At 37.8% G+C, this 27020-nt stretch overlaps 11 protein-coding genes across 11 annotated transcripts in view; 4 read left to right on the top strand and 7 right to left on the bottom strand.

The window, feature by feature from the left end:
- AK88_01486 (uncharacterized protein) overlaps window positions 1-967 on the bottom strand; it is a gene marked incomplete at both ends in the record, with an annotated part of 6510 nt that extends 5543 nt beyond the window's left edge. Inside the window, one exon of the mRNA XM_012479121.1 lies at window positions 19-967. Coding sequence (XP_012334544.1) covers window positions 19-967 — 949 coding nt within the window. The remainder of the gene's footprint in view (window positions 1-18) is intronic.
- Window positions 968-2832: 1865 nt separating this feature from the next.
- Window positions 2833-4914, bottom strand: AK88_01485 (uncharacterized protein; the record flags this gene model as incomplete). The annotated part of the gene is made up of 2 exons (XM_012479120.1): window positions 2833-4034; window positions 4413-4914. 2 exons carry the CDS (start codon window positions 4912-4914, stop codon window positions 2833-2835), a joined length of 1704 nt encoding a protein of 567 aa, XP_012334543.1.
- A 1248-nt stretch (window positions 4915-6162) lies between these two features.
- Window positions 6163-8766, bottom strand: AK88_01484 (uncharacterized protein; the record flags this gene model as incomplete). The annotated part of the gene is made up of 1 exon (XM_012479119.1): window positions 6163-8766. One exon carries the CDS (start codon window positions 8764-8766, stop codon window positions 6163-6165), a length of 2604 nt encoding a protein of 867 aa, XP_012334542.1.
- Window positions 8767-10993: 2227 nt separating this feature from the next.
- Window positions 10994-12517, top strand: AK88_01483 (uncharacterized protein; the record flags this gene model as incomplete). Its single annotated transcript, XM_012479118.1, has 1 exon — window positions 10994-12517. The coding sequence occupies one exon, from the start codon at window positions 10994-10996 to the stop codon at window positions 12515-12517; it is 1524 nt and encodes a 507-aa protein (XP_012334541.1).
- A 656-nt stretch (window positions 12518-13173) lies between these two features.
- AK88_01482 (ribosomal protein L28) lies at window positions 13174-14593 on the bottom strand (the record flags this gene model as incomplete). The annotated part of the gene is made up of 5 exons (XM_012479117.1): window positions 13174-13555; window positions 13714-13835; window positions 14015-14127; window positions 14252-14300; window positions 14483-14593. The coding sequence occupies 5 exons, from the start codon at window positions 14591-14593 to the stop codon at window positions 13174-13176; spliced, it is 777 nt and encodes a 258-aa protein (XP_012334540.1).
- A 1276-nt stretch (window positions 14594-15869) lies between these two features.
- AK88_01481 (uncharacterized protein) lies at window positions 15870-16472 on the top strand (the record flags this gene model as incomplete). Its single annotated transcript, XM_012479116.1, has 3 exons — window positions 15870-15941; window positions 16120-16220; window positions 16406-16472. The coding sequence occupies 3 exons, from the start codon at window positions 15870-15872 to the stop codon at window positions 16470-16472; spliced, it is 240 nt and encodes a 79-aa protein (XP_012334539.1).
- A 565-nt stretch (window positions 16473-17037) lies between these two features.
- Window positions 17038-17559, bottom strand: AK88_01480 (uncharacterized protein; the record flags this gene model as incomplete). The annotated part of the gene is made up of 1 exon (XM_012479115.1): window positions 17038-17559. The coding sequence occupies one exon, from the start codon at window positions 17557-17559 to the stop codon at window positions 17038-17040; it is 522 nt and encodes a 173-aa protein (XP_012334538.1).
- Window positions 17560-18615: 1056 nt separating this feature from the next.
- Window positions 18616-19847, top strand: AK88_01479 (uncharacterized protein; the record flags this gene model as incomplete). Its single annotated transcript, XM_012479114.1, has 2 exons — window positions 18616-19138; window positions 19297-19847. 2 exons carry the CDS (start codon window positions 18616-18618, stop codon window positions 19845-19847), a joined length of 1074 nt encoding a protein of 357 aa, XP_012334537.1.
- A 743-nt stretch (window positions 19848-20590) lies between these two features.
- On the top strand, window positions 20591-24227 carry AK88_01478 (uncharacterized protein; the record flags this gene model as incomplete). Its single annotated transcript, XM_012479113.1, has 7 exons — window positions 20591-21038; window positions 21343-21411; window positions 21555-21806; window positions 21950-23430; window positions 23534-23614; window positions 23795-23896; window positions 24093-24227. 7 exons carry the CDS (start codon window positions 20591-20593, stop codon window positions 24225-24227), a joined length of 2568 nt encoding a protein of 855 aa, XP_012334536.1.
- Window positions 24228-24761: 534 nt separating this feature from the next.
- On the bottom strand, window positions 24762-25016 carry AK88_01477 (uncharacterized protein; the record flags this gene model as incomplete). The annotated part of the gene is made up of 1 exon (XM_012479112.1): window positions 24762-25016. The coding sequence occupies one exon, from the start codon at window positions 25014-25016 to the stop codon at window positions 24762-24764; it is 255 nt and encodes an 84-aa protein (XP_012334535.1).
- Window positions 25017-25360: 344 nt separating this feature from the next.
- On the bottom strand, window positions 25361-26068 carry AK88_01476 (uncharacterized protein; the record flags this gene model as incomplete). The annotated part of the gene is made up of 1 exon (XM_012479111.1): window positions 25361-26068. The coding sequence occupies one exon, from the start codon at window positions 26066-26068 to the stop codon at window positions 25361-25363; it is 708 nt and encodes a 235-aa protein (XP_012334534.1).
- Between the last annotated feature and the right edge of the window lie 952 nt (window positions 26069-27020).

Raw genomic sequence — 27020 nt, 5'->3', positions numbered from 1 at the left:
CGCTAGAGGACTCACTACCCCATTCAGTACACCCACTATGTGTGATGCCTGGTAAACAAACTCCATAGGGATTTATGTCACTGGAACTTCCTGAGCAAACTGCTGCATCTGGGTTTGGATTAGGTTTAGGTTCAGGTGTACTGGGTGTAGAGAGATCATCTTTCCTACTATTGGCGACAGCATCACCCAGATCAAACTTACCTGTGTTACGTGTATCCTGTAGTGTATTACTAACTTCTTCTATTACTTTATCAACACTATCCTTAGGGGTAGTATTCTCTTTGTTCTCATTATTTTGTTCGGTACTCTCTGTTCCCTTGGAATGAGCACTCTGATCCTTGTCGGTTTTGACCGTTCGAACACCAGACTCGGTGTCAACGTGTACGGAGGGGCCATGACCATGTTCTACGCTTTCAGCAGTAGGAATTTGGGATTGAGTGGAACCGGCAACGGGATGTTCTTCTGTGGGAGGACTCCTGGGATCGGCATCACCGTCAACAGCAGTAACGTCGGGACTGGAGGAAACGGGACTGACAGAAGCATCCTGAACACCAACAGGAGTATGGCTGATATCGGGTTGATGGACGACAGGACTGGGGGATTGTCCACTGGAAGAAGTACTAGCTCTTTCTGCATCTGTGTCCTTATCGTTAGTATCTTGTCCATAGGCGAAGGAATCGTTTTTTTCCTGTTTTTCCATATCTAGTGGTTCTGCTTCAGATTGTTGGGATAATTCTTCCTCTGTTGCACCTATTTCGGAATTCCCTTGAATTGTGTCATTCAGATAATCAGTATATTTTCCATTCATATTATTTCCCCCATTGTGTAAGGTTCCATTTGTTATTGACCATCCTTTTCTTAAGTTGGGAGTTTTAGCATTTACAGTCGCACACTTCTGATGATCTTCGACGTGCACATACCAAAATACAAAAATGATGTAAAGGGTAATTTTCAAATTGTACTTCATTTTTTGCGCAGGAGACATTGTAACATTTCAAAGATGATCAAAAGGGGTGTAAAATAATTATGTAGTTTTAAAAACAATTTAAACCGTATGCTCCTTTTACATTTTTTTTTTTTTTTGTTTTCGAGATGGCTTAAGTATATTTCAAATTAAAAAGCTAAAATGAAGGGGAAAACAACAAAAAAAAAAATAATTAATATGATACACTACCTTTCAGTTAGCAAAATGTACTCATGTCAAAACTGTACATAGGTGCAAAAAGGGGTGAAAGATAACTGCGCAGAACTAATCTGCTAAAAAATAATGCATATTCATCTTTTAAGAAGAACAAAAAATACGAGTCGCCTGTGAAATTACTGTCCTTTTATGCGTGATTAAATTTTTTGTTTTTTTTTGCCATTTTTAATTTTGCACAAAGTGTAAGTCATTTATTGTGTTTATAGCGCACAGTTCATTTTACGTCATTGGAGAATAACGCGGGCAAAACGAAAAAAAAGGAGCATGCACTGTTTAACTGAAGCGGAATTCTGTTCCGCTAATTTTTTTTTCCATTAAACACAGGTGCCATTTTACAGTGGAATGTACAAAATGAAAAAGGGTGTGCCACGAAAGTGCCTCTTCATTTTGGACAATTCCGAAAAAAACAGTTGTCCCATGTTATAGTGTACGGAGTGTAAAAAAAGAAAAGTGCAAAAATTATTCTCCCCAATTTAAATCACTGGTGTAATGGCAAATTGGTCAATATGGCTCTGACAAAATACATAAAACGTTCTCCTGTTTTACCCGATTATGTTTAAAAATTAGTATACCTCTGGAAAGGGGCCAGAAGGGCCAAGGAACAGGCGTATAAAATATCTATAGAGGAGGAAGAACATATTTAATGCGATATAATTTGTACTCACTCATATGGGGAAGTACAATGTGTTGACTTTTTCTCTACACATATTTGCTCCACAAAATGGTGCTCTCTTTTTGGACCTGTTCGCATTTACCAACTTTGGAATGCACATGGGGGAAGATAAACGTTTGTAGTGGAAAGCGCTCAATAATACGAGCTGCTCTTTTTAGAGGGGAAATTAGCACACCTTTTATTATCTCACCAAAGCGTTTAACACAGTTTGGAAATGTAGTAGCCAATCAACTGGACCATTCAATTGTGGAAAATGTTTTTCCTTCATAAAGCTACAAAATTGAAGTTATACTTTGCAAATAATAATGCTGATGTGATGCAACGTAGCTTGCAAAGCTTCCACAAAATAACTGTGTTGTTCATTTGTTATGAGTTCAAATTAAAGAGTGTTAGTTATCACCCTGCGCTGTGTATACATTTTATTGCAACTGCTGGCATAACAAAAAAAAAAAAAAAAAAAAAAAAAAGGGAGACCAAATGTTCACCAATCACGGCGCGGAAAATAGAAGACTGCAAAAGTTCTCCCTTTCAAAATAAACTCATGTAAAATTAAGAGCAAAGAAACCAATGCATAATAACATGCCTCAATCATTGCTAAGGGTGTGTAACCCTGTAAACAGCTGACCTCTTCAGCGTATTCTCCCAACAGGTAACCAAATTCTTACATAACATTGCACACTAAATGTGTCACCATTCAGAAGATACAGAATTTAAATAAATTCTCGATGAGGCTTAAAAGGGTAACACAAATTATCTTCAAATCGGTGTATAGTTTAAGATAAAAAAAAAAAAAAAAAATGGTATACTCTTCAAATAGTAATAATTGTCTTGCTGTTAAACATGTTAGTTACATATATAAATTTTATGTAATCCATTGGAAATATCATCATCTGTCACAACCTGATTGTAGCACTGAGGTATTTACAATGTATCACTCACGATAGGTAACTTTTCCCCTTCACGATGATTGTTTACCTTTAAAATAATGACCCACGTCTTGCTTTAAGTCGTGCATAGTATCATCTTGGATCTCATCAATCACCTTTTTGAGGAAGGCCTTTTCTACTTTATTGGTTTTGTTAGCAGTGTTATGCTCCCCTCCAAGTAATTTATGAGCCCCTTTGTCATCTAACACTTCTTCGCTTTTTTGTGTTTCGGGTGTGCCACTTTCTTTTGAGCTCTCATCACCTTGCTGTGCCTGTGGCTGTTCTGTTTCCTCTTCATTTTTTGGTTCCTCTTCTTCCTTTTTTTCTTGTTCTTGTTGTTCTTGCTGTTCTTGCTGTTCTTGCTGTTCTTCAATTTCTTCTTCTTCTTCCTCCTCCTCTTCCTCCTCTTCATCTTCGTCCAACTGTTGTTCCAACTCTCCTTCATGTCCTTCTGCAACGTCTGATGGTGTTGAGTCTTCTTCTTCAGGATCGTTTTCTTCACTTTCCAGATATTCGACTTCCTGTACCACCTCTTCATTTTTATCGATAAAATTGTCAGATGGCTCTTTAGACATGTCCAACGGTTCTAATGTACTTTGCTGCGTCGTCGTCGGTTCGGAGGGTGTTTTAACGGATGATTTCGACACGTCGTTTGTGGTAGCGGAGGGTGTTGTTACGGATCCTATTCCCCATAAAGGGATTTTATCCAATTCTGTGTCCCACTCATCCTTTATGGTTAAACGAGTGGCAGGTGCCCCCGGGTTAGTAGAGCCGATACCGGAGGAACCAGGGTTTTGTTGACCAGTAGATCCGGGTCCAGAGGAACCTCCTCGTTCGCCACCACCACCAACTTCGGCACCTCCCTTGCCTTCCCCACCAGACACTCCATCCGCCAAATCGGCATCACTGAAACTGCCACTACTACCCGATTGATTTGGGTTCGGGTTCGGTTTTGGTTTGGGTGGATTGAGAGGAGGGGGGTCATCGTTGCCGCCATCGATGACGCCATCGACGACGGCGTCCCTGGATTCGTCAGCGTTCGTGGCACTGGTGTTACCCTCCCCTCGTGTTCGTGTTGATTGTGTCGTGGCTTCAGGAGATGTGGGTGTGGTCTCTGATTCGGCTGGTTCTGCCTCTGGTTGTACTGCAGATGAAGCTGGCACTTGGTCCTGCCCCGGTTTCACCCCTGATCCGTCCTGGTGCGTACTTTGTGTAACCTTTGAATCACCTTTACCTATAAACAGAAAGGAACGGAATAATAAACAGGAATTTAGTTCAGGGTGATTGACCACACGATCGGCACCATTGGTGCCACGGGCATGGAGCCAGGCGTCGGATGGCAGGAGGACGGCGTGGTAGCAGACGAACGGGGGAAGAAGGGGAACTTGCCACCCGGGAAAAGATTCTCTCTCTCGCGCGCACAACACATACACAGAGTGTGTGTCTACCCCTCCCCCCTAATTCTCTCAAGGAATTTTTTTTTTTTTTTCCCTCTTGCACCTATTTCAATTGTGGTATATGTTATGATGCACCTTGTTGTCTAGTATTAGGTATTGCCTGTACTTTTTTGTTCTTTCCTGTATCATATTCTCATCACGGCACATATACCTACCAGCATGCTGTCCGTTACCTCCGGATCCAGTTTCACTGCTCCACGGATTCCAGGATTGAGGATCCGGGTCCCACTGTCCCCAGAAATCGGGCTCCCCTTTGGTCCCTGTGCTTTCTTCTTCGCCCTTATTCCCGGGAGCGTCGGGGGCACCTGTTGTATGACCTACACTCGGTGTACCTTGAATAATTCCACTTTCCTCTACTACCTGTACTGTTGCTCCTACTGGTGATGCTGCCGTCGGTACGGGTGTTCCTTCTTCTACATTTGTTCCTTCCGTTTGTCCATTTGCCCCATCACCATTACCATCATTGCCATGATTATCGCCATCATCATTATTATCATTGTTATGTGTGGTCAACTTCCCCTGCCCTCCCCATCCATTTCTTAAATAACCATTCTGAATATTAGTAATTTCGCCGTTTGTTATTACATGATGTTGGAAAAGGGATAAATTTATAAAAAATATATAATAAAACGGGATGTTGCCGAAAATTTGCCTCATTATGCTATACGTACATATATGTGTGTGTGCGGCCAGGTTGGAGATTTTTTTCCAATATAAAAAAAAAAGCTGTGAAAGGAAGAAAAAAGTGTATAAAAAAAAAAAAAAGAAGAGGTGTAAAAGGAAAAGAAGAAAAATTGCTGTCAAGTATTTGCAACAAACGCGATTATGTTCACCCAAATGCAGAAATGCTTTATAAATGAACACAGAAAAAGTCTAACAAATAAAAAAAAAAAAAAAAAAGGAAAAGGAAAAATACACACATGTATATACATTATTCATACATTCGTAGCGCACCAAACAGTGCATTCATTGAGGATTTTAATTTGATAAAATTAATTTTTCTTTTAAACATGGTGACGTTTAACATTCCATAAAATGTGCAAAATTTTATTCGGATTAATTTCACACTTGGACATTCATAAATGTAAAAATCACGTTCGTAACCAAAAAAAAAAAAAATAAAAAATACATAAATAAACAAATAAATGCTTCGTAAAAACAAAAAAAGTTGTAATGATGATTTTTCCTTTTCATGCAATCAATTGAGCAAAATGTCAATCGATTGAATAGATTTCAAAATATAATTTAAGGGTGCACGGAAAATGTAAAAAAAATGGAAACAACACACAATGTGTATATATAGTTCAAACTGTGTGCAATTATTTCGGATTTACTCTCTAAATTGCTTCGTCCACCCGTTGATGAAAAAAATAAACATTCATCATCTGTGATGTGTACTTTACCATATTTAGCAAAGTGATAATAAAAAAATTAAAAAACGAAAAAAATAATCATGCCATGTAGTTCGTCAAAGTAACAGAAAAAAAAAATAAAAAAAAAGGGAACCAATAAAATTAAATCTTCTTTTTTGCATAAGATATACTATCGACGGATGGAAGTTATAGCTGAGGAGGGAATCCATAAACTTCGCCTTTGCACATGTACAGGTTTGTCTGTGTGTGCTGGTTCCATTTCGCGAGAGAAGATTGTCCCTCTTGCAGCGCAACCCAGCTGGCGTGACCCATAGACAGGTACAGCGTGGAAGTTCCGCTTGGGTGCATTAACCAAAAATTGCGAACAAGTGAAGTGCCCATTTGGTCATGTACACATGTAGTGTTTAATCTGTTTAATCTGCGTGGTCAAAAAAGGGAGAAAACTACCTTTGCTGTTACGCTATGTACTTCTTAGGGGAAAGCACTCCGCTGCGGCCTCTTCGTACGCGCGCACCACAATTGCTTGCAATTGTCAGAACTGGGAATTCCGGTCACAGCTCGACAGTATGGAAGAAATTTCCTTTAGCGTCTGCTTAATTACACACACGGGGAGGTTGAAGTAGTAGACAGTGTTCATCTTATTATGCGACGAAAAATTTTTGTTGTTTTTCATGTTTGCAAATCTGGGAGTTAACCCTTTAGGGACTTTTACGACACTTTTTCTTTCTTTAATTTTTTGGTTCTTTTTACAATTAGTTAGAATGCCAAGTTCTTCAAAATGTTCGATGGCCTGGTCAATAGTGTTTCCCTCAAGAATGTCCCTTATGTAGGAGGTCTCCGACAGGTTACTGCAGAGGCTTCTAAAGCCTCGTTGTATATCAGCATAGGTAATTTCGATGAACTGGTTTGGATTCTGCTTCTTTTTCCCTTCACAGTCTTCTTCCTCATCGTCTGAATTTAAATGTGTATCATTCACAACATTGCATGAAGCGTAGAGGTAAAATTTTTGAATTAAAGGTAGACTCTTAATTTTAAAAAGTATATCCTTATGTTCCTCTAATGGTATTTTGTCCGTAATTTTTTTTATGTCTGAAATCATTACAGTGTTATCCTTTGCTGTGTCAACAAAATCGTGGTACTTTTTTTCGATGCTTTTTATTTGATTATCAACAATCACATCAAACGATTGTAATTTGTCCACGTCTATATTTTGTAGTACTTCCTTTTTATCTTTAAAATGTGGGATTTCGCTATCTATGTCATTTTTATATAGCACCTTAAAGGGGCTTTCATAGCATCGTTCAGGTGTACACTGACTGAAGTTGTAAAAGGAGGCATTATCATTTGCGTTGAAGTTTTTTGTTATCAAAATTTCACTTAACGTTTCGTTGTTGTTTTGTATTTTGATGACTTCCTTTTTGAGCGTTTCATATCCGATGGAAAATTCATTTTTCTGATCTGTGAATTTTAGATTTTTTGATTTATCGTTGAATTTGTTGGCTAGTTCAAAGTGGCGAAGGTTTGGCAGAGGGGTTACATTGTGCTCCAGGAAAAAGTTGTCCTCTGAGTGGTGGGAACCGGATTGATAATTGAAATTGGAGGTATTTTTTGATTGTACTTTTTGCTTTTTAATTATTTTGTGTGTATGGCTGGTGTGGCAGTATGTTCCGTTTTCCTGGTGTTCCTTTCCTTTTATCGCCTTTCGTTTGCCTCTTTTGTGTGTCTCTACGTCGGGTTGTTCACTTTCGGTGTATTCGCTTTCTTCCCCGTTCAAGGCGTCCGTCGAGTCATCCTCTTCCTGATCTTCTAGAAGCAGAAAGAGGTTTCTCCTTTCCTGCATACTGAATATTTTATTCATCATAACTTCTTCTTTCAATTTGGTTAGATTTTTTTTTCTCTCATCTAGGTCGGATTTTTTATCTGAAAAAACTCTCAAGATGGCATCGAAGCACGATCTGATGTCCCCGTTTCGGTTAGATATTTGCCGAACGTGTATATTTAGGGACACCCCTTTGAAAATTTTGGTGACAAATTCATCCTCCAAAGTGTTTAACTTATTTCGAACTATGTTCATAAACTGCTTTTCATTGTATGGTTTGTAAATAATTTGGTTAATTTTCATGTGCTTGTAGTCTTTTATCAGATCCAAGCTGTTGGCAATTCCGATGAGAATTATTTTACTGTTTGCAATTTGTACGCACTCGAATAGATTTTTGACTACGTCTTCATTGAAGTTTCTGTTGACATTTTTTGTCTTTAATTCAACTCGTACATTTTTCGTTGCAATAAAATCTAATTCGTCCACAATGACGATTTTTAAATTGTTTAATTTGCTTGTATAATTAATGAACACCTTCTTCACTTCCTCCAGGCCATTTATATGGTACTGTTGCTTGACGTCACTGAGAATGGACTTTTTGTCCTTTTTTATTATCTGTTGTAGGATGTCTACAAAGATATCATATGGTTTTTGGCTATTCGAACAAGAAACATAAAAATAGGAGGCGTCGATATTTTTATAATTTTGTATGGGTGTATTTTCATTCTTCTTCATCTTCTTCTTTTTGTCCTCCACATTCTGGTCCTTTTCCTTCTCCTTCTCTTTTTCTATCTCTTTAATGATGTAAAATATGCTGTATGTTTTTCCCTGGCCGCTAGGGCCCGTTAGAAATATACCTTCTCCGTCTACATTTTGTGAACACCTTTTAAGTATTTTTTTAATTTCTTCAATTTCTGTTTCCCTCCCTACATCACTATCAAAATCTGTGGAGTCTAAAAGGGTCTTTGCTTTTTCATAAAATTCGATGTACTTGTTACATTCGTTAATATCATGGATGATTTTTTTTTCTATTTCTTCTAATTTATTTATGGATTTTTCAATATTTTTTATATTTTCTTCTATTTTGGTATTGTCTATGGAGTTCCCTTTACCTTTTGTTATTGCATCTATGTTTATCTTTTTTATTTTTGTGTGTTTTGTGTTTGTGTCCTCTTTTCCCATTTGCACCACGGTGTTAATCATTTTTTGTTCCTTTTTTTTTGCATCGTTCAATTTGGCGCCGTTCTTGTCTCTGCTTATCTTTTCCTCCTCCTTTATGTTGCTCAAATTTGGGGAAGTATAATTGGGGGCTTTCATTTTGTGTTTGTACGGAACAGAATAGGTGTATACAGATGTGCGCAGGGTGGTAAAAACGAATGGATTGGTTAATTAAAACTGGAAAGAATGAATTGTACGTGTGGGTAACATATAAACATGTTAATAGACTCAAAAAGGGGAGCTATAAAAGAAAGAAAAAAAAAGATGTACAGAGTTAATAAGGCCACATATATACACGCATACGTACATATGTGTAGCGGTTTGTATGAGTGCCTCCTCAAGGGGGGGAAAAAAAAAAAGGCACTCAGTCATATTTCACACCTTCCCAAAATTGTTCATAATTGGGGAGGAATTCAAAATGTCAGCATGGCAGTTTAATGCGCATGTGGTTGTGAGACCCTGCGTTGTTCATCATGCAACTGTCTGGGGTGATGATGCATTTCAAATGGTAGCAGGGTCACACTGGGGCGGTTTAAAAAGAGGGGGGAAATGTGAAACAATTTCAAACAGCAAATATATTCGAAGGTCAAACATGTTCAAATTGCAAACTCTTTCATTTTAAACCGTCGAACTCTCTCAAAACGTGGAACACTTTTTTTAACATTGTTGACTTGTGATGCTACTAAGGTACACCCAAGTTGTAAGTGCCATTTAGAGTATCGAGGGATGGCGGACTTTGTTTTATTTTCCCTTTCAGTGGCATAACATATGTGTCACTTGCGAAAAGGGAACAACAGTGCCAGTGTGTTACCCCCTGTGCCCATTTCGTGGCAGTGGGGAGATACACGTGTGGATGTAAATTGACAGACGCAAAATGTATGTTTAAATACATGCAGTGCGCTTGAGTTTGCTTTGTATTTGTATGGTTGTTTAGAAGAAAGCCAGAGTGTTGAAAAACAGAAGCCAGGTAAAATTGACAATGAAAGGTACGCCACGCATGCCCATATTTGCGGGGATGCAAACATTAAATTGTAATTTTTTTTTATTTTGCAAGAGGTCAAGCATATAATTAAGAAGCGATTTTCACATGGACAAAAGTTTTTCACGCGCGCTTAAGTTAAAACCCCGTGATGAAAAAAACAAAAAAAAAAAAAAAAAAATAGTGTACCGTTTTGCATACCTTTACGAATGCGGGAAAAAGACACAAACGTTTTTTTTTCTTAAAAGCACACAAATTATTTAAAAAAAAAAAGGGGACAAACGAGTGTGCAAACGAGAATACACATTATAATACACACGAGAGCATAAAAGGACGCACACACGCACGCGCAGGGTGTATATTTGAAGCGCTTTCGAACTAATGTAGACTAGAGCTCCCGTAGTTTGCCCTGCCTGGGTGTACACACCATGTGTAGGTACTCCCCCACAAAAATGGCGCAACAGCATTTATGCCCAAAGGACCAAGCATATTTGATGCTTCACAATGGAAAAGCAATAGGGGCATGCTAAAATGTAGCCATTTCACGAAAAAATGCAATAGAAAATTCCATACGTGTAACAGAATGAGCTGCCCCCTTTTGTTCTCATTTTGATGTATCCTGTAAGGTGGCATTATTTAAGTCATTTTCGATTCTAAAGGGGAAAAATTGGAAGCTATTTAGACGTTCGTATGATCCCAATTCTAGGAAAAATTAAAAAAGTTACTCCCCCAAAAGTGATGACAGTTCCACCTTTAAAGTGAAAAAGTCACCGCTTAACGATAAAAACTGTTACACTTAGCACACGCGTATATGACATTCCAAAATTCAACATAGAATTGGCGTTGTTCATCACAGGAAAAGCTAATAATCGTTATCAGCCATGTTCCTTAGGCATTTCCACAGGTGTTCACTAGGTTATGATCGTACACATATGTGAGTAAAAAAAAAAAAAATATCTCTGTATGGCGCTTACAAAAGAATACCTATGTGCAATATTGAATCGATAAAGGTAGCCCCCCTTGCCGATGTCAGCGAAGTGACATCGAAAAATTGAAAAATTAAAAGGTGTTAACGAGACCATTTTTGAAATATTTTCGAAAAAAAAAAAATATATAAATAAATAAACATATGAATGTACAGGCTCTATATGCTTGCACATGTGAGCACATCATGATGAGCGTAGGAAGGGGACCCCCAATGCCAGTAAGGCATAGTGACAAAAAAATTCCTACGAGTGTGTTCGAACGTATAGGAGCTTAATAAGTTTTTCTTTTTTGCATTGGCAAAGAAGAGGGAAGTAACGCGCCTTGCATGGAGAGTACTCTACCTCTGGAACGTACTGAAATATGAAACTTTGTTTCAATGTGAAGGGGGTCCTACTACTTGTATGTGTGTATTTGCTTCATACAATTGTAGACTCCAAAAATGTTTCCACTGATCAAAGCCAATGTGTGAGAAAAAGGTATCACAAGTTGAAAGGAGCATGTTTGCATTTCTTTCTTTCCACTCCATGTAACAATGTCGATAGTGATAAATATGCTTTAAGGAGGTTATGGACGTCTGCCAAATTGTGCAAGCGTGGGAAGTGCAGTAAGAAAAGGCAGATAACGAACGTCCAATCTGGTAGAAGTAGTGTCCAATATAATGAAGATGTATTCCAAAGGGGAAATGTTGTGAGCAATAAAAAAATGAAATTAATAATTCGCCAACTGAACCGAAGCAAGTGGTACGACTTCAAATTTTTTTCCCCAGCAAAAGTTAATTTATTTTTAAGACTAAAAGAAAGAAAGGAGACCCATAATGAATTATCAACTTTGATGCATTCGATAAATTTAGGCGATGATATTTTTATAACTGCTTTGAGTAAGGAAGACCAAAGGAAGTTAACAGAGCTGCTATTTCCATGCCAGTCTGGCGATTTCTTAACCATAAAGAAGGATGAAGAGTACGAGCAGGAGCAAGAAAATGAGGACATGAACTCAGGACGGAGAGACGAAGACACTAGGTATTCTTACAAGCATTATCCACTAAATGACGATAACATAATTGCAAAGGTGTTGAGACGATACAGGGAAGAACTAAATATACGGGACGATGTGAAATTTTTAATTCATGTGGTGAAGCGCATTCCCATTTTTAGTGGAATAGGTGGAGGGTCGTCTAATGGAGCTACCCTTTTTTATTTCTTGGAAAAATATTACTACAAATATTTAAAAACAAATCAGTTAGGGAACGAATTTTTAAAAAGAATAGGCAGCGACATATCCTTTTTCAGCAGCTCCGGTTTTGCCTACTGTACTGGCAAGGGCAATGATGTCATCGATTTAAGTGATGCCGAGGCAACAATTTCGGGGCGCAGAATATATATTTTTCAAATCAACGAAGGACTGTCCTCTAGGCTGGTCTATGAAAATGTTGATTATAACCAGATAGTGCAGTATAACCCTGTGAGTTTGTTGAAACAGTTCCTAGTAAACGCGGACAGGTATAATATGGTCAAGCACGTGGAAGAAGCGGAGCGCAGTTATTTGAGTCGGTTCGTGCCACTGGACGGGACAACTCCAATGAATAGTTTTATAAACGACTTGGAACTTCCTGCGTTTTTTTTACTTAAAAAGTTGAAATGTTTGAAGGACTTTTTGCTTAATCAAAACATTTTCGATGCTGTAACGATGAGTGGAAGTGGCTCATCATTATTTGCACTGACAAAAAATAATATGAGTTTAGATGAGAAGATGCACGTGAAAAATATGATAAAGCAAGTTCGGGAAATCTTGCAGGTACCTGTAAAGGTTTATTTGTGTAGCGCTTTAAGGAAGACTGAGGACCAGTGGTATAGACCAGGCCAGCTCGGGCAGAGGGTGACCTAGAGGTGTAGGGGGTAGGGCGTTTGATCTTGGCCACACATACACAAGGAAATATGTGTACTGTAGTGTACATATGTATGTACATGCCGATTGGTACACACACTCCAGTTAATAATTTTTGTTTTTTTGATACCAAATAGGATTTCTTGATTTCAGTAAAAATGACTGCAAGTGGGTCGTGATATCTGTTTGTCTTCCCCTTTTTAATGTTGCTTGTTAATATAATTGTGGCCACAGCACTTTTTGTTTTTTTTTTTTCTTCTTTTTTCAGTGGGTAGTGCAAATGTATCAGTGTCTTTTTGCCCTTCCCAGTAAAACGCACATATGAGTTAAGTACCCATGTGTGCATCCCCCGCATTCAAATTATATTAATTCGCTCGTATAAACCATTTTCATGCTTACCCCAAAAAGCCGCAATTTTGAATTCAATTATTGTCCATTTTGGTAGGCACATTTTTGTGATTGACGCTTAAACTGATTCATCAAATGAGGCTCGATTAGGTATTCCCTTCTGTTTACAAAATTCCTTTCCCTCTCTGCGCCTATTTGTTGTTATTTTTTTGTTCTGAAAAAGGGGGCCATTAACTTTCCGTTGGCTCTTACGGAATACCTATTTCTACGGATTCGATCTAGGGAACAAAATTTGTGGTTACAATTTGTTACGTACTCTTTTTATCTAGATTGAGATTTTTCAAAATTTCATTCGCATCTTCATGCACCTGGGGTGCTCTCTGATTTAAAGAGTCATTTTGTGCGGATGTGAATTCGTCAGTTTTTTTTTTCTTGCGTCTGGGGGAACGACCAGCATCATATTTCTTCTTGCTTAAGTCTAAGTTAAATTTTTTACAGCAGTAACCCAAGCCATATTTTTTTATAGTCTTCAATCCTCTTGCACTGACTCTTAGTTTTACAAATCGATCTTCTTCTTCGAAGTAAATTCTCTTCCTTAGTAAATTTACTCTCTGCTTTCTGTGCGTTTTGATACCTGACTTGGATATTTTACGCGCATTCCAGTTGTCCATTTTTCCTAATATCATGCATCTTTGTGTTTGAAAAAGGGCAATTTAGGAGGCAGGAAAAGGGGAAAAAAAAATGGGGGAAAAACTCGAATGAGTCTTTGAATCACTTTATATTGAAGTTATTTAAAGTGAGCGTTTTTGCGAATTTTTTTTTTTTGTTATAATTTGTGCTTTCGTTACCTCCTTACGGGGAGCTTTATTTCTTTGTGTGGCAGCATGGTGACCTTGTTTATTCTCTTTCTGCCATCTAATCCGTGGTGCCTCCTAGCTGTCGAGGGTCCAGTCATTCGGTATTTTCGGAGCTGTATAGAAGTGGGCACAAGAAGAAGGGATAAACTTATTTGCAAACAGCTCACATCATGTCCATGAGATAAAAAAAAATGCACTAGTTGGTAAATTCACCACTTGGAAGAATAATCTACATTGCGACACATGCCCCCACAATGTGTAACGTTATACAAGGGGAGGAATTTTTACTTACGGCTAACGCTTCCTTATGTCTTTTTTTCGTGAACAGGCAAAAGTTTGTCCCATGTAACTTTTTATTCAATGTGCTGCTTTTAAATATACCACTTCTTTTCAATATCGGCTTGACTGTTGAAGGTGGAGGTGAAAAGAAAAAAAAAAGTGGATATATGGATAAGCCATTTGTGTTTACACTTGGTATTTTTTTTTTTTTTTTCTGCTACAATTCACTTTCTCTCTTTTCCTTTCATACTGTAAAAAGACTTTTGAATGTTTATTCTGTTTTCATCTTTTTTGTGGATCTACAAAAAAAGAGAAAGGGGGTTAAATGGGTTTCGTTATATCTGGGCTTTATTTGCGCTACATTGGGTTATTCTAGACCGGCCTTCCAATCGTCGCGCTCATAGATCGCTCTCTAGGAGGAAGCACATATATACATAATGCGTGTACGTATATACATGTGTGGCCACATGGACAAACTTACAACTGTCGAAACGCCCAAGAGGTGAAGAGAATTCAAGTGAATCATTACATAAAGAAATATATACACATTTCTTGCTAAGCTGTATATTTTATTTTTACATTTACTTTGCATTATTTACTTTTTTAATAAATTCACGATATTTCTTGTGACATGTAATTCGGGGGATGAGGAAATTAAATGACACCAACACACACACAAAAAAAAAAAAAAAAAAAAAAATGTGGTTACACAACAATCTTGCAAATTTGAAACATCGACGTCATTTTGCAATATGGGCGGAAAAATGTAAATAAATGAACACATAAAAGTTTATGATACATTTACATGTTGGTGTCTCTTCAAATATGCTAAGTATCCACGTGTGAACGCGCCAGAAATGGCCAAATGTCCCAAACTATGAGTATTTTGCTTACCCATTTGCGGTAAAAATATTCACAGTTTGGCCTCTGAACATAACACTTAGCACCAATGGGGAAATAACAAAGGAGGATAAAAAAAAAAAAAAAATAGTAAAAAACTGCACAAAGATTAAACCTTACACAGGGAAAAAAAACAAAATGAAAACAAACGAGCATAAATAAACATGAATGTCACAATTCTGGAATACACCTTTTCGTTTATTCTTTTTTTATTTTACCTCTTAAGCTCTATTCAGATTGCCATTTGCAATATTACTCGTCGCTAACGTGTGATATGTCTGTGCCACATTTATGCGCCTTACCATTTTCTTTTTTTAGTTTTCGTCTCCTTAATGAGGTGTTCTTATTTATATTATTTATGCCCCTGTTGGTGACACTTTTTCTTTTTTTTTTTATGAGCCTCTTTTTGCTGTAATATTTGTAGTTGCCGTTTTGTTTATTTTCATGTGATTGCCTTTTTATTAATTTTTTTTTTTGTTTACATCATACGAGGTAAATAGCCGAACAAATCGAACACTTTATTGGCGAACATACCTATGTGTAATGTACCTTGGCCCGGTTGGTACATAGCCGTATAACCCAGTTTGTACGATTTGGCTTTTTCTGCAAGTAGTATTTTGATGTTCCAGTTTGTTCCTCCTTTTATGCGAAAACATGTTTGCCTTCTTTGAAGATTAAATTTAGTTCTACTGGAGAAGCTTATTTGTTACCTGCCCTGGGGAGAAAGATTACACGGCCCTCTTAAGCTTCACATTTTTGCAGAAAAAACATTTACCATTTGAAATGTTTCCCGAAGCATGCCACCTCGAAAGCATAATGAAGAAAAACGCTACTTTAAAGAATATATTTTTTAACCCTCTTTAAAGCTTCTTTATTTAGGGCATATTTTTTCGCCTTAAGAAAAGTATTTTTTGTTTTTTATTTCCTCTCCATATCAAGCATTTTTAAAGCCAAAACTAGGACGAAAAATGGACAGCCAGCGGAGCATGGAAGATGCGCAAAACGCCCTGGGGATGATGATATATCAGATACTGAACAATGTAATTCTTTATTTGCCCACACACACATTAGATTGCATTTTTTGTTTGTTGCTCATCCAATTTGGAGAAGCGTGTATAATATGCCAAGTTTGTCTTTTATTCTTTTCCATGTGTATTGTCACGAAGAAAATATATATTTTTTTAATGCGCCCCTTTTTTTTTTTTTAACGCCTTTTAGCAAGTGCGAAAAACATGTTTCGAGAAATGCTTCGGTCAGAAATTTTCTGAGCAAATGGGGAAGAATGAGCAAATCTGTTTAGCCAAATGCATGGACCGAATGTAAGTGCAGTTTTTTGTCATGGGTATATATATATGTGCATGCCGCTACGGGCATTACGCGACAACGTTAAAAGAGCAAGGGCGGAATTATTTCAAATTAAGTCGAATTCCTCGCATATGTGTTTTGTATATAATGTCCGTCTTATGCCCATTTTTTTTTACCCCTTTCTCTCTTTTTGGCGCAGGTACGAAGCCCACACTATTGTAACGAAGGCTTCCACAGAAATTGCACAGAATTTAAGCGTCGACTAGAATTATTAATTAAAAATTACATGTGAATATTTGTCTTTTTTTTTTTTTTTTTTTTTTTTTTTTTTAAATTAGACTTTTAAAAAAAGGTTAAAAATTGCAAATGTGTAACGAATCATCGTAATTACCGATGTATGCTCAAAAATGGACAAAAAAAAAAAAAAAAAATGGACGACATGGCATGGCTAGGGATAGGATGAAATTAAAAATAAATATGTCCCCACCATGTCAAACGAGCTACCATTAGGTGTAATAAGCGAGCATAAATCGTTAAAAGATTAAAAAAAGGGGGCGCATACGTTGGTCCCCGCTTTGGCTATATTCAGCTTTGGCCATGTAAACAGTGCGGAGTAGCAAAGGCTAATCTACAAAAAAAGGATGAAGGGTTAAATAAAATAATTTCCTTCTTGGATATACATCAAACGGGAGGGGATCCCAAATTATGATAACAGTAGGGGCATTCTTCCTCCCATGTTGCGCATTTTGGATGACGCCATTTCATTTCACCATTTAAGTGTGTTCATATTATTCAGATGAAACATGGTGCCCTCTAGTATGTGTGAACTGATTAGGGAGTTAGATAAACTGAGCAGGAACAACTCTGGCATGCATAGATGACGTAATATTCACAATATAAATTTTCCGAAAAGAGAAAAAAGTCCCCACACCGGCAAAAATAAATGTACGCCTTCTCCTCGTTAATATATTGTAGGTCCACCTTTTTGATGCTCAGGGCGTTTTCGTACTTTTCGGATTTGCTCCCATTTTGGATGTCTCTTAAAATTTGTTCATATGCCCAAACCAGGGTCACGAAGTCGACATTGTCTTTTTTGGCAATATTTTTGTCCGCTCTTTTATTCCCTTCGCTTTGTTCCCTTTTTGGGGTAATTCCTACAGCAATGTTTGCATCAGTCCTATTTTCTGCATTCCCCTCGACCACCCCCTTGCTTTCCCTATTTATGTGATACTTCAGCTTATCCGGGTGGTAAATTATAGCCAACTTTTTGAATTGCCTCTTGGCAGTGTCTATGTTGCAATTTGGTTCTACGTTTAAAATGGAATAGGGGTTACAGTTTGGTGTATTTTCCATTTTGCTACCACATCAATGTGCTTTTCTGTTTCCTTTTTTTTTTTTTTTTTTTGCGCTACATGGGTGGGGAAAATTCGTTCATGTGTAAGGCCGGGTAGGACGTTTAGTTAGGTTATATTTATGTGATAGTTTGTTTTTTTGGGGGGCCACTGCTTTTGGGTTCTTTTATTAGTCATTTTATGCTTTTGTGCCGTTTGCGTGAGCATTAGCAATTAGCAGCGTAGTAACATTTTTCCTTTGCTTTCTTCTTTTTCTGCAACTTTTCCGTTTTACTTTTGGCCTAATTGGAGAAGGCAAGGCGTTCCTTCATTCTTGCGGTTTACTTCTCCCCCTGGGGTGTGACATGTGGGGTTCCATTCAGTATTTGTTTTATATATCTGTTGCCCCGCCGTTTGGTCCACCTGTTTAGTCCTTCATCATTTCATTGGCTCACGTCGCACATGTTAGATCTCTTCCTTCTTTTAATTTGTTCTTTCGGGTACATAATTTTTGGTGCTGCTTTTTTGTGAGTGCAACAATTTAGCAGTGTCGCTTGATTAAAAAAATGCACGGTTGGTACGTACATTCGCACATGTGCAATTATAGCTCATCCCTTTTAGTTACCCTTAAATACTCACCTCCTTTTGCCTCCTGTTTTGACGCTTCAAGTGTTTCGCCACACTTGGTTTATGTACCTTTATGTAAGGAATATATATTTTCCCTTTCGCTGCGAATTGGTGAACTGGGAAAACTGCCGTGGGGAAGAAGATCTGCGCGTTTATGCTATCGTAAATGTGTTTCCCCTCTTTTGTGGGAGAAACAGACCCTCAAAAATTATATGAGCCATTAGGCAAAACGGGTGTTTACATTACGTGTACACATCTGAAGCAGTCACTTAGCACCTCTACAAGGACAAGCATGTAGGTGTTAAAGCAAAATGGGGGGTGATTAAAATATCAATTGTGTAAGTATGCGGCTTGAATAGACCATCACCTGTTCGCCAAGTGTTTCACCACCCATGTGTATTTACCCTTTTTTGAGAGTCACCCATATATCGCCCCCTTGGACTGTAGAAGCATGATCCGGTTTAGTGGGCAGCGATTGGGTGGAGGAGTCGGAAGACGGCTGTGTATGCCAATTTACAGCGGAAGTAGTGACAGCGCCTTTAAGGATAAATATTTTGTTTTAAAAAAAATAAATCATAAGTATGAAAATGTTTTACTCTTTGGGGACGTTAACAAGTTAAGGGACACAGCAGTGGAACTTATAAAAGGCATCTCCTCATCAGGTGATAACAGTAACGAGGGGTATGTAAATTTGAAAATAAAAGGATATATAAGTAACGAGGAGAAGAAGGCGAGAGAGTTAGAGGATGATGTGCATGTGGGCCCTGACAGTGCTGCGGATAATAAGCACTTAATGTACAGCAATTCTGATGTTGTACAAGATGCCCCTTCGAAGGGTAGGAACCCCAAAATGGTGAAGACATTGTCCTTTTGGCAGATATACAGCATGCGGGTTAAAAAAAGTCTGCACCTGCTTCGCCCTAACGATTTTTCTCTAATTCTTCAGTCCTTTCATTTGTACAACAAGGACACAGGTGAGCGTCGCGCGGAGAAAGTGAATATACGTATGTACTTACCATGTTGGTGATGCTAAGTAGGCTTTTCCCGTGTGTGTGTAATTGCTGCATCATTGTCCGTTCTCATTTCACTTAATTTTATGTTACGTAATTTCGTTTCGCTTCCTCCCTTGTAGGGGTTTACGTGTCGAGCGTGAAACATATTGAGGGCCAAATTCCAGAGATGAACGGAATTTCCTTTGTGATTATATTAAACATTTTAAGCGCGAGATTAAAAAAAAATAACTATAACGATTTTTTTAAAAAGATGATGAATTATTTACCAAATGTTATGTACGAACTGAACATACGAGACATGAACAACATCCTTACTTGTTTTCACAATTTAGAATTAAATGACAGCAGGATATGTGACATTTTTTATCAGAAAATTTTGTCAAATTTGAACAGAGTGGAAGACACATTGACGTTGTCATCTCTGTGTTACATTTTTTATAAATACAATTTTGAAAACCAGCATTTTTTTGAGTGCCTGAAGAAAAGGGGGTTACTTTTGTTGAACAATTTTGAAGCAAAGCCCTTTTACAAATTTGTTTTTTCGTTACATAATAGGAATATTTGTTTGAAAGAAATAGTTGATAAAAAGAAAAATGACGTGTTTGCTTTTTTGTCTTACTATAATGATGAGGAGAGGTTATTCATGGGTGAAATTTTTGGCATAAAATGAAGGGCATTTATTACTCTCTAACTACGCTGAGTAATGCGCGAGTCTTTTTTTTTTTTTTTTTTTTTTTTTTTTTTGTCCCTTTTACTAACTCTATTAAGCATTATATGACATTATCCACGTAACATTTGTAAATAATTTATTTGTCTACTTGTCGGTCCAAAGGAGGTCGAAAAATTGGGACATATAAAAAGTGGGAGAAAAATAATTGTGCGCTGAGGAATCGGAAGGGATGTGCAGAGGCGCAAATGCCGTAGGTACATTCGGGCAGTTCCAGCAAGGGGAAAAATTACGTGCACAGTGAACCGTATGCGTATGCGAATGTGATTGTTTGTAGAAAGAAAATTGGTTTATTTCCCCGTTTGTGAGCTCTTTCTCGTTTTTAGTTTTGCTTGTTCGGTGCCGCAATGAAGGCATATGACGCTTTAGTCACCACAGGGGGAACACAGCATATACTTATATGGGCTTTTATGCATATGTACGCCTAAGGCGCCTATTGCACTTATTCGCCTCATGCGTGATTAGGCAGATGGCACAGCGTTAGGCAAACACTATGGAGTGTCACCCCAATTATGTGCAAAATTTATACTGTTTAGTAAAATTTTGGAACCTTTTTTTTTTATCACATTTCTGAACCCTCCTTTTGTAGCGTCTATACATTTTATTTTCTTCCCCCTTCGATCCAATTAACCGAATAAACACAACCTTGAAGAATGCACCCAAGGGTATAGGAAAAAAAAAAAAACATGGGCCACAAAATAGACATTTTTTTATACATTTGCAAAACAGAGAAAGAAGCAAAGGTTAAGAAACATGTCGTAAAGCGACTGATCCCGACGAGAAGAAAATTCAAAAGGGGGGTAGTGGTCAAGTACGTTTTGCACAATTGTAAAACGAAAAAGAATTTAGTAAAAAAGAAATGGAACATATGTTACATGCTAAATAAGACCAAGGATAAACACAAAGGGGTGAATAAGGGGGAGCAGCTTGAAAGAAGACAGCTCGATAAAGCTATTGTTCAACGTGGCGATGTTACGGATGAACATAGGGCTGAAAATTCATCTCAAAATGTTTCGCACCAATATGTACGTCGAAAAAGTTGTTGTGCTAAAAATTCGGGTACTTATAAAATACTTCTGAAAAGAATACTCCGTAATGTGAAAAATGGCCAGAGCACGACGATTATAAATGCAGGTAAGGCTACTATTTTGTGATGATGAATAAAACGTGTTCACGTTGGTAAATATAAATAGGTACCCAACTGGAGGTGTACAAAAGTGAGTCACACGTACAGCATATATATGTATTTTTGGAGTATCCTTCAAGAGCGGACTGCTATCATGCAGGCAACTGCTCTTTTTAAAGTTCCTCCTTTAGTCGACTATTTTTTTTTCATAGAGCTATGTCTTTATATGTGCAGGGACCATAAGTAACTTTTTTTCATCCCCCCTCTCTACGTGACTCTTCATTTGCACTGTTCGGCTTTAATTTTTCCAAGGGGTAGACACGAAGAAGAGGGAGAAAAATGTCTTTTTCTATGGACACTTGTATAGGAGATACCTAAGGGGTAATCAGATGTATAAGCGTTGCTATACTGCGCTGGTCGCCATTTATGCGTGTATACACATGGTACTACGTAAAGGAGCGCATCACAATGCCTTTATACCAAGCAGAGAGAAAAAAAAAAACTCCAAAGGTTACCATTTGTAGACAGCGGAAATGTGTTGGAAAAGGAGGAAGCGCCCAGTGGTGTTAATAGCGAAAAATGTGAAGTAACAGAATCGGACGGAGAAGTAAAGAAGAAGAAGGAATCGCACAAAGGTTGCCATGACCCATGTTGTTACAGGAAGAGAAGACGGAAGGACTACATTCAAAGCGCCAATTTTGAGGAATGCTTAAAACAAAAAAAAGGACTCATTTTGGATATATACGATTGTATTGTTAGCACTAACAGTGAACAAGGTGAAGCTGCAAAAAAAAAAAAAAAAAAAAGGAATTTACTTTTACAAATTGGCTTCACAAAAATGAAGGTTATTTTTGCCCTCCCCACTTCTGTTTGACGCACCCTTTTAAGACAATACATGAATTTTTTTTTCCTCCTACAGATATGAAAATATCAATTTCTTCATGGTCTTACAAAAACTGTAAAATAATCGATATGCTAAAAAAAAGATTTAGTGAGGATAAAAATTGCACAAGTGGAAGGAAAGGGGGTAGGAACACTCCCCCTTTTTGCCACAGATGCTTTATAAAAAAATCTTTTGACAACCCCAATTTTGGGAATCCCCAATGCTGCAAGGAATTGCCCATAAAAAGGCGCATAAAAAATATGGAACAATTAGCCATATGCCTTAAACGTATAATAAAGAGGTGCAGAAAATTTTTTGTTCAGTCAAAGAAGGGAATCACTAATGTGTGCTTTGTTTTTAAATACATAATTAGAATAGACGGCGGTGACAGTTGTGTGTACTTAGTTAATTTTCCCCTTTGCAATGTTCAGAAGGATAAAATTTTCCACAACATTAATAATGAGAAGTCTCTTCTATTTTTGTTCAATAAAAAGATTTTAAAATCGGTGAGAGATGTTAATGATTACTCCAGTTTTGTGTTTCCCTTTAATAACGCGCAGGGGTGTCAGAGGGCCCTCAAATTGAAGAAGAAAATGGTTCATTTTGTGAGTCATAGAGAATGGGTGCGAGGTGTAAAGAGAGCCGACATTACGATTGGAAGAAAACAGGGTGAGACCCCATCGGAAGATAAGCAAGGAAGTCTAATTGGCGAAAGCCCAACCCAAGTGTGCCACCAGCGTGGGAGTACTACTACTACTATTGCGACTAGTACTACCCCCCCAGTGCATGGAACCCCAAAAGAGGACGAGCTGTCTGAGAAAAGTTGCACCAAGGAAGAAAGAGAAGCCACAGGGGTAATAACTCCTTTTAGGAAGCATAAAAAAAAGGACATCATTTTCCACATGCATCTTTTCGAATTGTTCATTAGACTTATATTTGAAAATACGAAAACTTATTTTACCTTTTTCATCACCGAGTTGACACACGATCAAGAATTCTATAAAAATGTGTACTACTTGAATTTGAGCAAAATTGTTAACGTGAGCATAAAGCAAAGAGGAAAGAAAAACACAGCACAAGGGAGAGACACGAGCAGTAAGCTATACAATCTGATGAAACAGAACGACGAGTGCAAACATATGATAAGCGAAAGAGACAACACTATACGGATGTTACAAAATGAGCTAATAGAAAAAAAAAACGAAGTGTCTGAGCTGGAGAATCAACTCTCAAAGTACAAAGACGATCATTTGGATAAGCTAAAAGTGATAGAAAATTTGAAGAGCAAAATATCAAAAAGGGAGAGTACCAACCAGAAAGAAAATAATGCAAATGAGCAAATGGTAAAAAATGCTAATTATATAAAAAAACTGTACAATGAAAATAATTTATTAAAAGAAAAAATTAAAAAATTGAATGAGTCGTTTAGGAAACACGGGGTATCATCTTCACATTCGATTGGAAAATTTGGTGACTCTAAGGAGAGTGGCATGACCAACCTGCTGGCACATAACGAGGTGAACGCGTTGTACACACTGGATCACAAAAGTGAAAAATGACACAGTTGATGTGAAATAAAATTAATAAATGGACTTCCCCCCTTTTTGACGTCTCCCTCAGAGCATAAGGGAAAAGGAGGAGAAAAATGAAAAGTTAAATTTTTTTTTGAAGGCCTTTTTAGACACTGAGCAGAAGTTATACGTAAGGCGAGTCGGGTGCGCGGGATAAGATCCGCAAGTTTGCTCAACTGATGCAGATGGGATCACGCGATTGTGGGCCCCTGCAGTGGCATTTGCGGATCCATCTGCATGTATACCTGCACGTCCATCTGCACGTGTGTTTATGCGGATGGGCGTGTGCGAGTCCATTCCCCGATTGCAGACAGCCGACGTTCTCATAAACACCCAGAAGGAGATCATTGCAAAAATTAAAAATGAGAAAAACAGCTATTTTGAGGAAATTGAACGGAAAAAATTTCTTTTTGTAAGCACAAACTGTGATAAGTTTTTGTGTAACAAGAGAATACCTAGGCGTGAACGTTCAGGGGGGGGATAGGGGGCACTAAGATGTAGGCAGAAACATATGTAAAAGAGTAAATGGCATTCCCTTAGTGCACACTCAACCGGGCAGTGACGCATAACACATACACTCATGGACGTGGACGTTTCCCTCCTCGCAGAAACGGGAAGTGGAAAGATCACTAGATTTTATACACTCCATTTGTGAAGACATAAAAACGAAGAAGGAGAAAATTTGTCTGGCGAACAGGATTAACAAGCTGCACGATTGCATAAATGTAAATGGCAAAGAGTGATCACATTGCACGATTGTGCGATTGCGGATGAGTAATGTGTAACGCACTTAATTAGCAGTTGTCATATGCTTCTTTCCCTTTTTCAGGGCTTTTTGGCTACCTTTGAAAAGGGCCCATGACTCCTCAGAAGGGACTTTGCGCGGATGTTTAAAGTAGACAGTGAAACAATTTCGAGGGACAACATAATTTTTGTGACAACGTGATGTGTGTTTTTGAAAGCAGGAATGCGCCATGCGCACAACGTAAATGTAGCCGAAAAGTGCGATACAGTACAGATTGGCTGTTGGGAAAAAGGCATAAATGATCCGTGGAGCCACACTTTTCAGCCTGCGTGATTCCTGCCCTTTGCTCAATGACAAATTTTGCGCCAAAAGAGGCCCAAAACACATGGGAAAATGGCCACTAGAGTTAGGAAGAGAAGCATTAAAAAGGAAAATAGGGAGGTTCCCTTTTTAAAATTAATTGTTACGACCTTGTTATAGTAATACGTTTCTAGAAAAAGATATAGATTTTCTGAGTGGGGTATAGGTGCATTTAAAATTTTGTCAATAAATCTGTGTATCCTTTTTTTTTTGTGTCTACCTTTATGAAGGCAAATAATTTGTTATTGACATCTGCGTAGAAGGAGATATTTTTGTGAAAGTCACTGCAGAGGTATTCCCCAATGGACTCCGTGCTCTCTGTTGGATGAAAAGGGCACACATTTCCATCGGAGAGGTTGTATATATATTTTGGTACATCTATATGGACATGATAATAGATATTAAAAAAGTAGAATTTTCTGAACATTTTTTTAATCACGTTTTTTTTTTTTTTTGCAAAGGGATTATAATTTATGTCATTCAAACGATAGGTTACCCGTTTGGCGCCAATCGGGTTGATACGTAGATATATTTTTATCGTCTTTTTTGAGCGAACTTGTATTACCAATCAGCTTATGGCATTTGCCCTTCACTTGGTCTAAGAGACCAATTTGTTTTTCTCCCTTTTGTTTGCTATAAATTACGCGTTTTTTAAACATGCATTTGATAAAATTTTTCAAAATTTTTTAAATTTTTTTTCCGAAGAGTTGTTCTTTTTCAAGCAGTACTTCCTGTCTACACTCGAATACCAAAACGTTGTTATAAGTGTTCTTATTCAAGGGAAAAAAACGAGGCGTCTTTTTTAATTAAATTATTATTTATGTACATTTGGCTGTTACGGCCGCTGGCTTGAATGTTTATCCCTTCAACATTTTGAGCAACCTTGGTAGTATAAAAATAAATGTAAGTTTTGAATTCTCTGTCATGTAATAAACGTGTAGAGGATGGCTGACTAGTTAGCATGACATCGTTTAGGTAGAAATTGGAATGCTCGTTATTATTTTTTATTTCAATTTTATACGTTTTTTGTCTTTCATACCACATGTCTAATTCCTTTTGTCCCGCACCTGAGAAGTGGATCCTGTAGGGTAAATCTGTTAGATGCACCTTTTCCTTGTTAACATAAATGTGATATGGTTTTAGGTACAACTCTTCCATGACGACATTTTGTTCATTGTCTAAATACGCCCACGTGTTTTCATTAAAGAAGAGTTCGTCTTCTGGGGAGGTTTTTTTATATATGTAATTTTCCCAAATGTTTAAGAATGGACTCAGTGTAATTTCTGTCAGATGTTCACTCGCTTCTAATTTGTAATGATATTTATCTTTATGAAAGGTAAACGAGACATTGTTTATCAGTATGTTGCTAATGAAAATTGGGTATTCACCATCTGGGAAAGAACCCTGGCTGCATATGTATCTGCATCCTTTCGCCAACAAAGTGAGCAGCAGGGAAAGTGCCGTAACGAACAGCTTCATGGTGCTGGCACTGAGAATAGTTTTATTTTTTTTCCTTTTTGAATGTTCCTAGGGTGGAACATAAGCATAAAATGTGTGAGACGTTAGAATCTCAGGCGTGGTAGGAAGGCTGCTCCAGCCAATTACCCAATGTTCACCTTCCAAATGTATATATACGTCTGGTTCAGGTGTGCAGACGTGCACATGAACATAGGCCGATTTGCACCTTCAGGTGAGCCATCTTAAAAAAAAAATTAAAACGCACTTACAAACAATTGGGTGTAAGAGAAAATGGAAGAACTATACCTTACTGTGCATAAATAAAATCCTATTCTATGCCCCCCCCAAAAGGGGTATCCCTCTAATGTGCACGCGGAACCGTCTCGGCGCGACTCGAGCTGCACACTTCCCTACCCATATGTGCATTTCCCCGTGCATCGTGAGACCTGAGCAGTTCAAATTCCTTGCAACCGTTTAAAAAATCCCAAAGAGGGTAAAAGCAAAGGAACAGAGGCACGTTGAGAGATATCACTTGAACATACATATGAACCGAAATAAAACCCGCAGGCAAGATTACGTGGATCAGTTCAACGTACAAATGCTGTCAATATCACATAAGTATCCTTTAAACAGCGGCACTATTTACTAACTTGGAGATGTGCATTTTTTGGGGGAAAAAATATATGCCCCGAAGAACTATAAAATGAAGTATATGCTACATTTTGTAGATTAGAGGGGGGGTTGCGGTTAAAGTAATGGAGTGATTTGAACGCGTTTTTTCGTATATACATTATATAGCTTTCTGTAAAGGCGTTTACACTTCTGTTATTATACTTGTGGGGAGCCCCGAATGATGTCCCCTGATGTTGGCAGTTTGTGGACGCGTACGTAGAAGCGGTAAGGACAGTTAGTAATACGATTTGTGTAGACACTTTAACCATTACAGCGTTAAGAAAGAAATATAATAAATGGT

Source organism: Plasmodium fragile (genome assembly GCF_000956335.1).
Source record: "Plasmodium fragile strain nilgiri unplaced genomic scaffold supercont1.13, whole genome shotgun sequence".
In the NCBI taxonomy this organism is placed as follows: domain Eukaryota; phylum Apicomplexa; class Aconoidasida; order Haemosporida; family Plasmodiidae; genus Plasmodium; species Plasmodium fragile.
The sequence above is the reverse complement of the archived record's forward strand: the minus strand, read 5'-3'. Positions and strand labels throughout refer to the sequence as shown.